The following is a 15,507-nucleotide window of genomic DNA, read 5'->3' as shown; positions in this document are numbered from 1 at the left end:
TTCTGTTTTCTCTCACTCAATCGTTATCAGCTGTGAACAGGCAAGTTCTTCCTCATGTCAACTTGCCCCAACTGGTGACAGAGCTGGAAAACCACTCGCCTGAGTGCTACTCCGGAAAGAATAGGCTTGAACTCACCGCGAGGGGTAAGCACGCCGGGGAAATGCTCATCTGAGTGTCACTTCGGGCAAATAAAGGCTGACGAATGAACAGTGAGAAAGATCACCTGAGCGATACCCTGCGGGACAGGCACGCTAAAAGAATTTGATCATTTAAGTACTGTAATTGCGAAGCAATTGGCTTCCAATAACTGAGGTTGAAATGTTGAATCAACAGCAATTGCTAGGAAGCTTGTTGCTCATGTATTCGTCGGTAAACCTTAAAATCAGAGAAAAGACAGACGGAAACACAATTCTTCATATAGGCGTCCAATCCTAAGACTTCAAGGAACTCTAACACCAAGAAGGCGACGAGGAGCTTTTACCATTAGCCAACCTATGGAGTTAAAGAAAACTTGACATCTGTGCGAGAAAAAATCAAATTACCAACTAATGGACAGTATCCCCAAGATGCTACAGCATTAATCAGAAACAGACCAAGAGTACGACTGGAATTTTTCTAAGTGGCCAGGCAGCAGGAACAGAGGTCTGTCTCCACCGACTGCCGAAATCAAAGTGGAGATGTAGTGAGTGAGCGGGGAGGTGATGCTTTCCCGCTATCAACTGATAACAACCTACTATATATGGTTGTTCACAGCTCGTTCAAAGTTTTAACAGCAGTTGTTCCAACTTCACTGAAATCATACTCCTATGTAAAGAACGAGGGTTTGTATTAATCTCAGAACAAATTTTCTTTCTGAAACTCTCGGAGAGTGTGTTAGATCCCCACTGATCCATGGGTTGGAGAATTGAAGTGATATTGGGCAGCAGGAACTTTATTTTGGTGAACTTGAATTCCTCCATCGTTTTCAATGGTTGGAGGATGAGCAGCATCATTGTCCATATGCAACAAGGTTTGGAGTGAGAAGTTCTTGTTCATGAGACACTTTTTTTACCTTGAAATCAAAACCCTCATTGAACCCTTTCCACAGACAAAATGTGTCATCCAAGCCTTGTTGTTCGACTTCCACATAACATTCAATTGCTTTTACTGGACTCCGCACTTCTAAATGGCTCATGAATTCCCCAAGTGATTCACCAGGAGCAGTTTGATTTTGTAATCCCTGCTGCCATTAGCACAGAACAAGGCAAGACTGTCTTTCATGGGTTTGTGACCGGAAATTGCTTTCTCTTCTGCAGTAATGAAGATTTTCCTGGGGATCTTCTTCCAAAAGTGACCAGTCTCGTTGTAGTTGAACACTTGCTGGGGCATGTATGAGTCTAAATCCATGAACCTTAAAAAAAACACATAGTTGTTGTTTCATCAATGTCACCAATCCTTTTACAGCATCAATAGCTTTGATTTCTCCACCAGAATTGTACATTTTTGCCAGGTCTACCCAATATATACCTCTATCGTGCTTCTCAACATTTTTTTTTCACCTCTACGGTAATAATCCTCTTCTTTCCTTCTTAATTATCTTGGAGCCATTGTTTAGATGCTGCACTTACTGTTAACTTGAAGGTGAACAATAGAAAAGCTATGAACAATAGAAAAGCTATTACAATTATATAAAACAACAAGCAGTCACAACCTTATAATTACTGCAGAACATTGCTAAAGACATAAGGTGATGCTGGTATGTCTACTGCAGTGCAAGTGAAAGAGTTCAGGTTTGAGCCGGGAATGGGATGCGAGCAAATGTGGAACATACTGGTGAAAAAAATCATGTGATGACTGTGTTGGTAGTTTATCGGTGCAGCGAGACCATCTTCTGCAGAGCGTGCCAGTTTCATTAGTATTTTTCTATAAAGAATATGAATGGGGACAAAATTTTTTCTCGCAGACTAATACAATGGACATACTGTACACGTTTACGCAGCTGTAGCCGTGAGTCTGAGTGAGCGTTGCTCTACCTGTCAGGTGAGTGGGGCTTACCCACCTCCTAGTAACCAACTATGTTTACCTTGCTAAAAGTCTAAGGGTCATTTCAGCTTTGCTGACGTAATATCCCTATTTATAATAAAGGGTTTGTATTTTGTATAGGAACAAATATTCCTGAAATAATGACCCACACTGTCGTGTGTAGCTCACCCTGTACTGCATGCCAGAACTGAATGCAATAAGATAATGTTTATTTGTGAGTGAAGCATGCCACAGCGGGACAAAAACCCTTTGAAGAATGTGATATAAATTAAAAGTAATTCTCATACTTTAATAGCAACCCATGTTGATGGTATGCATAGCATACCCATGTACCACTGGCCAGAACAGTGGAGCAATGAAGTAATGATTATCTGAAAAACCTGATATCAACCTAGGTAATTACGATAATTTCACTTCACACCACTCAATAAACCGAAAAATTTTTCAACTGGTTATCTTGTGCTTATTACGCATTTCTATTGCTGCATATCACTTGATTTTGGCATTTCCCCACCCAAAATCTTGATTTCCAAATGGGATCTCCCATAATTGTTATTAATGTACACTGGGGAGTAGGAAAACGCATGAACGGTTGGGTTTGCCCCAATAATCATGGTCAGAAATGGATAAAACAAAGATAACAAATATGAGAAATACATGATTCATGTATTGGATAGAAATTATAATATTTATTTACCAAATAAAGTTCTAGCGTCCTATGTCGGGTTAGGTGGGAGAGTCCAAAAGAGAAGAGTGAACTCCTAAGAGGCTAAGACTAGGCAGATGGATACGGACCATGTGTTCTAAGAAAAGTAAGGTTATGTTATTTGGATAGCATGTATAATGTGCAGACACATACAATTTTCTAGTTTAGCTAGGTTAAGGTAAGGTAGGGTAGCTTATGTGAAATGTATGTTGTTTTTACTTCATTTCTCAGTCTTGGGGTAAGAAAGGGATAGAGCAGTCTACGGGAGGCGGGTAACAGGGTGCATAGCTCCCCCCAGTAGGTAAAGATATGCTTCCTAGGTTAGGTTAGTTGGTGCCAATTTTTTTTCTTTTTTAACTATTTATTCCCTTTAAAAATTGGCTTTTTGGGCTCAAGCCATGGCGTCCTGATGGAAGGTTCCTTTTTGGTAGCTTCCTTGGGTATAAGACTACTAAGATATTCCCAGAGAATTTAACCACAGGTTATCACAGAATTCTAACTTCTGGAGCGAGTATCTCAAAGGTTTCCCTTTAAGACATCGTATATCAACAGGGGACGCATGTCTGAACGCGCCACATAGCTATCTTCACCCCGAACAGAGTTAATGCTTCGGTGTGTAAGGGTTGAGAATAGCTGGGAGCCGCTCCACAGCCAATCTCACTCGTGGCTACTACTGATACTCGAGACGTAAACAAACGGGCGCCATTGCTCAAATGACGTCACGCCCGTCTTCATCCTTTGTTTAGTAGCTGCCCTACTTAGACGGATTTTCCCTGTGTTACCTTTATCGTTTTGCATCTACGTTATGTCGTTACCTTCAGCCTCGCCTTCTTCTGGAAAGTTGAGTACAAGGTTCCAGTATTGTTTAGTTAAGCTCTGACCGTAAAGTAAATATTACTTTCCGAGATAATTGCTGTTTTGTGGCAGAGCTGTGCCTCTACCGGACCCGCCATTTTATGGCGTCGTTGTTGTTATGCATGCCTTATTTAGTTAGCCACAACAACGCTTCCGGCCTTATTTACTAATCGAATACATTAGTTTATTTAGTCTTCATAGCTAGGAACTTTTATATCGTGTTTCGACGCTTTTTATCGGTCATCGATTGACCTCATACCAGTCGGCTACTATAGCCCCCAGGCCAGAGAGCCTACATACAAGTGTTCATGCATGATTTATTAGTGATCCTAGGCTAAGTTATGAAGATAGTGGCATTATTTTACAATACTTTTGACCGTGATGCAAATGTTTTTCGCCTTCAGGGACCATATAGGGGATAGGTTAGTCAGTGACTCTTTCTAACCTAACCTACTTGTAGGACCCCTATATTCTTCCTTCATCCCCTGCCTTGGCATTCCCTCTAATTAGCCTTGATTCCTTTTCTGAGTAAAGGGATCAGATGTCTAATAGAGTATATATCGCCTCTCTGTCCTCCCTAAGGGAATGAACCTCCCTTAGGGTTGCGTCCGAGAGTGAGGTTAGGCTAGCCCTACCTCTATGGCTAGGATTGTCTATGACTTTCCTGCGATAGCGATATGTCTTCTTCCTTTCCTAGTTCAGGACTTTTAGCCCTGCTCTAGGTTGGGTTAGGAAGGTTTCTCTGTTCCATGCTGAAACTGTACTCATGCACCGTTTTAGCCGATCTGCCTTATCTTAGGTTAGGGAGTGTCCTCCCTTTCCCTAGTGGCCGCTCTGGTACAGAAACCCTTCCTTGGAAGACTTCTCTCTTCTCCCTTCCCCACCTATCTCTTGTATAGCCTAGCCTATGCTTAGGTTAGTCTATACCCATCTGTCCCCTGTCCTACAACTCCTCCTTAGGGTGGAGTAGTAGGGCTACCCGAGCTTCCATGTGCAGTCCGCTCTGGTACATATACCTTCATAGTGTCCTATGGGGTTAGTTGCTAGAATGGTTCTGCATATGGGAGTCTCCCCCCCCTTTGGGTGTCCCCTAGCCCTCCCTTGGGCTACCTTGCTCCCGGTCCTCAGTGACCCCTGCTCCTGGATGTTAGAGCCTGCCTCTATCATGGGTACACCCTCTCAGGGGAGGGGGGGGATGTCCGGAGTCCATGACGGAACTTCCTGCATTCCTTCCCTCCCCCCAGTCTCTCTCCCTATCCGGGTGCCGGTCTCTTGCCGCCTCTACTGTCGGCAATACCTGCCTCCTACCTTGGTGACTCTCCCTAACCTTGCCACCAGCCCCCCGTGTACCGGGGGACTGCCGACTGCCGCCGGCTACTACCGGCGGCTCTCCTTCTCCTAGCTTGTCGTCCGCTCGCCGGTCGGCCGCCGGAGTGCCGGCATCTACTGCCGGCAATCCGGTTCCGCTTTAACCATCCTTATCCCAGTCACCAATCCGGCATCCTCCGACTGCCGGAGCCGCCGCTCCCCTGCCGACGTGCCGCCGTTGTACCGGCGGCCGCCAACCTGGTATATGACTGACTTTAAACATTGTCTGTCCTAATGCCAGAAACTCTGCTGGAGCGAACTCCGGCATGCCGGCGGCTTGCCGGAAACCCCCGGAGGCGTCAAGAATACTTGCACCCCCTTCTTCTAGCTATCATATGACAATGATAGCCCTATACCGCAAACAGATAGGCTGTTTCTACTATTAAGATCAGTACCTTGGTACTGTTCTGTTAGTGATCATGCTGTCTCTTTGCATTCTTCTAAATTCCAGCATGCTGCGTGCATCTTAGCACGGCTGGTTGCCGGAAGCAGTTACCTTAAAAGGAGGCCTTCTAGCCCCTAGCTTGGGACCGAATGATCTCGGTCCCAATCTTACCCTTGGGTTTTTTCCACGGAATTCCATTACCCTATAGAACTCAAAGGAACTCTATCCGGTGCCTTCGGTCGCTCGGATTATCCAAGGACCAAGCTTACGGTAACCAGCCGGGCGAGATGCATGGAGTATGTTCTCCTTTACTATTTCAACCTCTATGCATCACACCCTTCTTTAAGTTAAAATTAATAATTAATATTAACTTAGTTTAAGAGCCATTCTTATGACTCCCCCATACTCATTTTCTTTTTCTTCCACAGGAGGAGCAGATGAAGTGTGATTTCGCCTTCTGCGCTGTGAAACGCCCGCAGTTTTACGGGCATACGGCTTGCAGGACTCACGCCCCTTGTGCAGACAAGAAAGGGGATCTGAAGTTTTGGAATCCACTGAACTGTACGGTCTGTCAGGCTCACCTAGTTGAAGCCTTCCATAACCCTCCCTCAGCGGAGGTCAGAGACATTTCTCGTGAAAAGCTACGCAAGTGGGTGCGTGGCTTCCAGAAAAATGCCACCGGACCTTACCTGGCCACCGAAGAATTGAGGTCACTTTTGTTCCCTAAGGCCTCCCCTGATTCAGTAATACCCAAAGACGTGATCCCCACTGTCCAAATTACAGTGGAACCTGATGTAGTCATGGCTCAGTCCATGCACGAGTGCCGTTTGGATTCCGAAGATGACGAACAGATTTCGGATGTCTCGGAAGACACGGAGAAAACGCTTATGGCTCAAGGAGCCGAAGATGAAGAAGACAAGGTGGAATACGCCGAGTCGGAGCAAGAGGTTGCTCCTCCTTCCATCCCCGCTCCTACTCCTACACCGTCGGAAATGTCTATTCCGTCTACCTCCTCGACCCCGGATCCTTCTTCTTTTACTCAAGAAATGATCCGACTGATTAGATCCGTCATGGACGACAGGTTGAAGGAGAACCAGGAGTTCATCAGGTCCATGATGGGATCCAGAGAACCGAAGAGGATTTCGGTTAAGGATCTCCCCGCTTGCTCACATGCCAACCCGTGGAGGTATGCTGAGCATATGGTTATTGCGACCGGCAGGATCTTCGTCAGTGATAAGATCGGCACGGTCCCTTTGGAAGACGTGGAGTTCTTCCCAAACTTTGAGGCCTACCCGGACTGTTACGTCCGTCTTCGTTCCGAACCTGCCTCGAAGGAAGAGACCGAACCTAAGGAAGAGATAGTGTTCGATCTCGCAAAGGCCCAGGCTATTCTAGCCGCCGCATTCAAGAGTAGAGGCTTTACCTGCTCTAAGCTTCCGGCCCTGAGCAAGAAGCACCCTACTTATGTCGCACCTGAAAGTGCGGTTCTTCCATTCTTGGAAAAGGCCTTAGCTGCATGCCTTAAAGCTGCGGATGAAGGGAAAGCCTGCCCTGCATTGGAGGAGTGCAGACCCTTCTCCATAGTTACTCCCCCTGACGCTCGACACTGGAAAGATGTCCAACATACTTTCGTCGTGGGAAGGCTCGATCCTGACGTCGCCGGACGTCAGTTTAATGAAGACCTCCTTAAGCTCAACGATCACCTCCTTCGTCGGGAACAAGATACGAAGGAGAGGCTTGCAGCATCCCTATCTCATCAAGTCCAACTCGAAGTTATGGCCTGTGACACCAGAGTACCAGACCACTACATGGTACTCTCCAAATCCCACTTGATGACCGTAATGAAGGATTTGTACCACTTCATAAAGGCTCGAAGAGCCTGTCGTGAATTCGTGTTTGCAGGTGCCACCGTGAAACACGAACCCCGGAGACTGATTTCCTCCAACATCTGGGGAAAACACCTCTTTCCTTCTGACCTTGTGAAGGAAATCACCGACAGAGCCGCCACGGAGAATAGGAACCTTCTCCACAAGTGGGGCATGTCCAGGAAAAGGAAACCCTCTCAGGACGACGGACCTCAGCCTAAGAGGAAATCCCAAAAACAGAAACCCCAGCAACGTCAACAAAGACGTCAGTTTCCGGGACCCGCTACCTCCCAAGTGGTTGCCCAACCACAACAGACCTTTCAATTGGTCCCCCAACCGGTGTTGTCACAGTCACCGGTCTTCACCCCTGCCTTCGAGCAACAGTCAACTACCTTTCGTGCCAAAGGTAGAGGCTCATACAGGGGTGCAAGCAAAGACGCCTCTCGCCGTCCCTCCAGAGGCAGAGGAGGAAAGGGAGCTAGCGGCCGAGGCAGCAAGCCCTCGGGACACCAGAAGCAATGAAGTGCTTCCGGTGGGAGGAAGACTCCGCCAATTCCAGGATCGTTGGACCTTCGATCCCTGGGCACACAGCATCGTCAAGAAGGGTCTAGGCTGGAGTTGGACTCAACCACCCCCAATCTTCCAGCAATTCTTCCAACAATCAACCCCCCTTCTGGAAGAATATGTTCTAGATCTCTTGAACAAGAAGGTGATAAGGAAGGTAAAGTCCACCAGGTTCCAAGGGAGACTGTTTTGTGTCCCCAAGAAAGACTCAGACAAACTCAGAGTCATTCTGGACTTATCCCCCCTCAACAAGTTCATAGCGAACGACAAGTTCAAGATGCTGACGCTTCAACAAATAAGGACCCTTCTGCCTCGAGGTTCCTACACGGTCTCCATAGACCTGGCGGATGCCTACTGGCATGTTCCAATGAACCATCACGCTTCCTCCTACCTAGGATTTCGACTCCAAAGGAAAAGCTACGCCTTCCGGGCCATGCCCTTCGGCCTCAACGTGGCCCCTCGGATCTTCACAAAACTGGCGGATGCCATAGTACAACAACTCCGCCTACGAAACGTCCAGGTGATGGCCTACCTCGACGACTGGCTAGTCTGGGCTCCATTGCCCGAAGATTGTGCAAAATCTTGCAACGAAGTCACTCAGTACCTAGAACACCTGGGATTCAAGATCAACAAGAAAAAATCTCGCCTCTCTCCAGCTCAGAAGTTCCAGTGGTTGGGAATCCACTGGAACCTTCAGTCACACCGCCTTTCCATCCCCCAGAAGAAAAGGAAGGAAATAGCAGGGTCTGTCAAGCGACTGCTGAAATCCAAACGCATTTCAAGACGCCAGCAGGAACGAGTTCTAGGCTCTCTACAGTTCGCCTCAGTGACAAACCCAGTGCTTCGCGCACAGCTAAAGGATGCCGCGGGAGTCTGGAGACGTTCGGCATCCATCGCTCGAAGAGACCTCAAGAGACGGCTTCCAAACAGACTGCGACTTCTCCTAAAGCCGTGGTCAGAAGAAAAGGCCCTGAAAAGGTCCATTCCTCTCCAACACCCTCCTCCATCACTCAACATCCACACGGATGCTTCGCTGGAGGGTTGGGGAGGTCACTCCCACCAAAAACAGGCTCAAGGCACCTGGTCTCCCCTGTTCAAGACGTTCCACATAAACATCTTGGAGGCCATGGCGGTCCTTCTAACCCTAAAGAAGTTATCCCCGCCGCCCTCGATCCACATCCGTCTAACCCTAGACAACTCGGTGGTAGTTCGTTGTCTCAATCGCCAAGGCTCAAGATCGCCCCAGATAAATCAGGTGCTTCTCCCAATCTTCCGTCTGGCAGAGAAGAAGAAGTGGCACCTGTCTGCAGTTCACCTACAAGGATTCCGCAACGTGACAGCGGATGCTCTATCTCGGACAAACCCGATAGAGTCGGAATGGTCTCTAGACGCAAGATCGTTCTCCTTCATCTCTCACCAAGTCCCAGAACTTCAGATAGATCTCTTTGCAACGAGCGACAACAATCAACTTCCTCGGTATGTGGCCCCGTACGAGGACCCCAAAGCAGAAGCAGTGGATGCCATGTCACTGGACTGGAACAGATGGTCCAAGATCTACCTGTTCCCCCCCACCAACCTTCTGTTGAAAGTCCTCTCCAAACTGAGAACCTTCAAAGGGACAGCGGCCCTAGTGGCTCCCAAGTGGCCTCGGAGCAACTGGTACCCCCTGGTCCTGGAGCTGCAGCCCAAGCTGATCCCTCTCCCGGGCCCAGTTCTCTCTCAACAAGTACAGAAGTCGACTGTCTTCGCTTCATCATCGAAAATCAAGGACCTTCATCTCATGATTTTCTCTCCCTAGCCGCAAAGAAGAGGTTTGGGATCTCGAAGAAAAGTCTGGACTTCCTAGAGGAATACAAGACCGAATCCACAAGACGGCAATATGAATCATCCTGGAGGAAATGGGTCTCCTTTGTCAAGACAAAAAATCCTAAAGAAATCACGATTGATTTCTGCATGTCCTTCTTTATTCACCTTCATGGACAGGGATTAGCAGCCAATACGATATCAACCTGCAAATCGGCCTTGACTAGACCAATTCTATATGCTTTCCAAATTGATCTGTCCAGCGACATCTTCAACAAACTACCGAAAGCATGTGCTCGCCTACGTCCAGCACCCCCACCGAAACCGATCTCCTGGTCACTAGACAAGGTACTCCATTTCGCCTCCAACTTGGACAATGATTCATGCCCTCTCAAGGATCTGACTCAGAAAGTTATATTTCTCTTTGCTCTCGCTTCAGGAGCTCGAGTCAGCGAAATAGTGGCATTATCAAGAGAAGAAGGACACATCCTGTTTACCGATACAGGAGAAGTTACCCTCTCCCCTGATCCGACGTTTCTTGCCAAAAATGAATTACCCACCAAAAGATGGGGCCCTTGGAGAATATGCCCCCTGAAGGAGGATGCCTCTCTATGTCCAGTAGAGAGCCTCAAGGTCTATCTTCGCAGAACTTCAAACTTTGGTGGAGGCCAACTCTTCAAAGGAGAAACATCGGGCAGCGACCTGTCACTGAAACAATTAAGAGCGAAAATCACCTACTTCATTCGCAGAGCAGATCCGAACAGTACACCCGCTGGTCATGATCCTAGAAAAGTGGCATCATCTCTGAATTTCTTTCAGAGCATGGACTTTGAAAGCCTTAAAAATTTCACGGGCTGGAAGTCCTCGCGAGTTTTCTTTAAACATTATGCGAAACAAGTGCACGAAGTCAAACATTTTGTGGTAGCCGTAGGTAGTGTTATGAAACCTGCACCTAACTCTGCGTAGAACAGTGAGTTACTTGGGACTCTAACTCTTCGGGTGCCTATGTTGACCCTCGAGCGATTCATAGTGATGTCGAAAAACACTTAGTGCTTTTATAACTGTTCTTATCCCAGGTGAAATGTCATAGTTGTCACACAAGTGCCGCATGCCCTGAGCATGATGTGTTTTTTAATCAAAGACTTGCGTTCCTCGAGAACGAGTACCTACTAATAATCTTGAAATTCCTTTTCAGATTCAAGAGCAAGCCTTTATTTCTATGTACATTATAATTACTGTAAATGAACTTTACTTATTGCTGTAAATTATTTAATTTCTGCATTTGTGAAATAAAATTTCTATTTTATTACCTGTGCGTCTCAATCAGCTCCTACTTACTATGAAATACATGCCTGTCATAGTTTTATTATCCCCCCTTTTCCTTATGGTTATGAAGAAATTAAGATGCTTACTCTTAATTTATATTCACTCTGATTATGTAAGGTTCCAACACGAATACTTACTTTTGATACCCGGGAGATGAACCATCACTCTCAATACACAGTGCCCAACCATCACTGGTCTAATTTTCAGAATGTTCCTATACAAATACCAAACATTCAGCTTCATCTCCAAGTTCTTCAAGTTCTTCTATCAGGATGAATAGCCCTTCAATACCACTTTGACGTCGGCATAGCCCATGGGAACTTCACTGCCAAGGGGGGCAGGATGCTTCTTCCCTATGGTTCTTTATCAAAGATTACTATGCTGTTTTGTCAATGCCTTGGCACTTACTATTAGGGGAAAATCTACCACGATACATTGATTCTCTGGTACTCTTCCATCAGGACGCCATGGCTTGAGCCCAAAAAACGGATTTTGAGCGAAGCGAAAAATCTATTTTTGGGTGAGATAGCCATGGCGTCCTGATGGACCCTCCCTGCTACTTCGTCCAGTTTTAGATCCCACCCTGTTCTACTGTATCATGGTGATGGGCAGCAACTGGCTTCAGGATGAAGACGGGCGTGACGTCATTTGAGCAATGGCGCCCGTTTGTTTACGTCTCGAGTATCAGTAGTAGCCACGAGTGAGATTGGCTGTGGAGCGGCTCCCAGCTATTCTCAACCCTTACACACCGAAGCATTAACTCTGTTCGGGGTGAAGATAGCTATGTGGCGCGTTCAGACATGCGTCCCCTGTTGATATACGATGTCTTAAAGGGAAACCTTTGAGATACTCGCTCCAGAAGTTAGAATTCTGTGATAACCTGTGGTTAAATTCTCTGGGAATATCTTAGTCGTCTTATACCCAAGGAAGCTACCAAAAAGGAACCTTCCATCAGGACGCCATGGCTATCTCACCCAAAAATAGATTTTTCGCTTCGCTCAAAATCCGTTTTATCCTTCATATCCGATAGGATTTTAAAATATCTAAAATTTTTAAAATACATATTTTTCCCCAATTATTAGCATCAGAACAGTTCAAACTACCTAAAAAGACTCCAAGAACACTTTATTTCATAACAAATATTCTTACAGTAAATATTTACAATTTTGGAGACTTCGTATATCAGCAACCAGTTCCTCATGCATTCATTAAAAATGGACATCAACTAACATAAACTTTCCCCCCTAACCTAACCTAACCTAACCTAAAAGCCGTGTCCTTACATATTTACCTAATAGGGGGAGCCTACGCCACCTGCGACACTCCCCCCCCTTATACTACAGTATTCTAAGTTAGACATAATAGTACATACATGTGACCCCTATCATGCATACACCCCAAAATTTTGACCTATGACCAAACCTCCTACAACTGCTCTTATTTGAATGAACACTGAAATTTACATCAATTTACAGTCCCCTGTCCTACATAGGTTACTAAATATAGCCTACGTGTTAACGTGAACCCCATATTATTATTATTATTATTATTATTATTCTTATTATTATTATTACTTGCTAAGCTCCAACTCTAGTTGGAAAAGCAGAATGCTATAAGTCCAGAGGCCCCAACAAGGAAAATAACCCAGTGAGGAAAGGAAACAAGGAAAAATAAAATATTTTAAGAACAGCAACAACATTAAAATAAACATTTCCTATAAAAACTATAAAAACTTAAAGAAAACAAGGGGAAGAAAATTAGATAGAATAACGAGCCCGAGTATACCAAGAAACAGCAATAAAAAATAATTTCTAGTGGAATAATACTTCAAAATGGATATGCCAAATTTGCCAAAAATTGTACTCAATTAAAAATAGTTTTGGTTTAATTAAGCCTACTTTCAACTTCGCCGTAACCTACAACCTCACCCAACTTACATTTTTCCACGAGCTTATTATCTGATAAAGTTATGCCATAGGTCTCAAAATCTTCTTTTAGTTGTTCAGCCGTAGTCATTATCACTAACAAAAACAGAACAATACACTAATATAAAAATTCTAAAATTTCTTTTCGAGGAAGAAATCTTTTGTTTGTTGTTTACATCAACTCAAGGAAGTTTCCCGCCATCAATCAGCTGATCAGAATAAAGGTACATTACGATACTGTTATATTCATTTTACTTGTAGGAATATTTGTAGGTATTGCAAAGATTACATATAAATAATTAGGTAATTTGTAGATATACTTTACCTGTTTAAATGGTCGGCCCTTTTTACGACGATGTGAATCAGCGTTGCTAACTGTGTTAGACATAAATGAGCTAGATTGAGGTCAGTTGCGCTAGAAATGCGCTAGGGAGAATTTTCTCCCTATAGCCTATATGTATTTTAATGATGATATAATTCGCACTAAAGATGAACGAACAACAATAAAGTCAGTTGCAACAATGCAATTGTTGCGAATGCTGGATACGGGTCTGTTATACGAATTATATGGCTGACATACAGTACAATCAGGTACACTGATTGCCTTAAAGAAGAATTGCCACACAAATTCAAACTTTATCAACTACAGACTTGAGGAATATAATTTTCCAAAATTTGTAATGAAAATTATCCGTCAGTGATATATTCTGCAAAACTACTGTGAATGTTACAATACGAGTGTCCCTGAAATCAAGCGTTGAATAACATCTCTGATTTCAGACGTTTCAGGGGAGAGAGTGGTGTTCAGAATAAGTTCAACTCAACTTGGGATATTCAATTTCTCCACATTAAAAAGAAATGATTGCACCTTAACTTACACACAAACAAACCTCTCTCTCTCTCTCTCTCTCTCTCTCTCTCTCTCTCTCTCTCTCTCTCTCTCTCTCTCTCTCTCTCTCTCTCTCGTATATATATATATATATATATATATATATATATATATATATATATATATATATATATATATATATATATATATATATATATATATATATATATATATATATATATTAAAAATGCACCAAACCAATTAAACAAGCGATAGAAAATGCGCTATGCGCAAAATACAAAATCTATGTGCCGTTTGTGATTGCCAACTTTGGATGCCAATGGACTAAAACTAGCGCACTTTGCACTAATTTGTCAACACTGGTGTGAATCAACAAGTGTCGACTCTACGAGATATTTGGTGAATGTCGCTATGGTTATGTATATAACGACCGAATGATGATTATTCAAAGAAAATGAAAAAATCTTAATTTCAAGAGTAAATTAAATCATGAAAAATTTCAAGGTTACGTTAATCCAAATTTATTTATATTACTATTACTATTACTAGCCAAGCTATATCTCTAGTTGGAAAAGCCCTGCATGTTACCTGTAACTATAAACTATGATGTCTAGTCATTTTTCAGAAACATTATTTTTAGCATAATAGGGAATTAATTCATCTGATTTCATTAAGGGTCCCATTCATCAAAATTACCTACCCACAGTACATGGAATTAACATTATCCCTACTCAACTGGTGACTGTCCTGGCATAACTTCCCTAATAAATACTGGGTAGCCTAATTCTATTCACATCACAAATCATGCTTTTCTTTAAAGATCAATCATGAATGGCAACAGCATATGTTTAAAGGCTTTCAAGGCCACTCATGAATGGTAGGGGCAAGGGAAAGTGACATTGCCATATACACATATGATCAGCACCCAAGCCCATTCTCCACCCAAGCTAGAACCAAAGAGGACCAGGCAATGGCTGCTGATCACTCAGCAGATAGACCTATGGGCTTCCCCAAACCCCACCCCCTCACAAGGATGGTTAAGTTGCAGTGACCAATGAAACTAACGAATTTGATTGTGACTCGAACCCCAGTCTGACCTTCACCAGTCAGGGACATTGTCACATCTGACATTATTCCACTAGATGATTTCATTGACAGATAGGCTGCAAACCATTTGTTGAACACAATTTATATTTCAAGATACAAATGCTGATAACCGAAACACTTGGAAAGACTCCAAGTTGGATAGATAATGAACAAGATAGGTCCACATAACACAACAACAAGATGAACATAACAAAATAGGCATGCATGATTAAATACTTCACCGTTCATGTACCTATATAAACCAGGTAAATTATAATACTATATATATATATATATATATATATATATATATATATATATATATATATATATATATATATATATATATATATATATAGATCCATACACAGTATATCAAACCTCCATATGCACTAGGTAGTTGGTTGGCTGGGCACCATCCACTCGTTGAGACATTACTGCTAGAGTTATTTGGTCCTTTGACTGGCCAGACAGTACTACATTGGCTCCCTCTCTCTGGTTACAGCTATTTTTTTTCTTTGCCTACACATAGGTTACACCTAATAGTCTGTACTATTCTTTACATATTTGCATCTGTCCTCATACCCCTGACAACTGAATTACAAAATAACATTTCTTCATCGCTCAAGGGGTTAACTACTGCACTGTAATTGGTCAGTTGCTACTTTCCTCTAGGTATGAGTAGAGGAGACTCTTTAGGTATGGTAAGCAGCTCTTCTAGGAGGACACTCCAAAAACAACCCTGTTTCCT

At 43.8% G+C, this 15,507-nt stretch overlaps 1 protein-coding gene across 3 annotated transcripts in view; it reads right to left on the bottom strand.

The window, feature by feature from the left end:
* The window catches only part of PolA2 (DNA polymerase alpha subunit B), a 136,439-nt gene extending 123,156 nt beyond the window's left edge, over positions 1 to 13,283 (bottom strand). Inside the window, exon 1 of one of the 3 annotated variants that reach the window (XM_068371134.1) lies at positions 13,146 to 13,283. Coding sequence is in view for 2 of the 3 variants with exons in the window: in XM_068371132.1 (XP_068227233.1) it covers positions 12,833 to 12,911 (79 nt within the window). In the remaining variant the exon portion in view is untranslated. Of the gene's footprint in view, positions 1 to 12,832; positions 13,042 to 13,145 lie in introns of those variants that run through there. The other 2 variants (XM_068371132.1, XM_068371133.1) reach the window with 2 other exon arrangements.
* Between the last annotated feature and the right edge of the window lie 2,224 nt (positions 13,284 to 15,507).

This window comes from Palaemon carinicauda, chromosome 3 (genome assembly GCF_036898095.1).
Source record: "Palaemon carinicauda isolate YSFRI2023 chromosome 3, ASM3689809v2, whole genome shotgun sequence".
NCBI classification, from domain to species: Eukaryota; Metazoa; Arthropoda; class Malacostraca; order Decapoda; family Palaemonidae; genus Palaemon; species Palaemon carinicauda.
The sequence above is the reverse complement of the archived record's forward strand: the minus strand, read 5'-3'. Positions and strand labels throughout refer to the sequence as shown.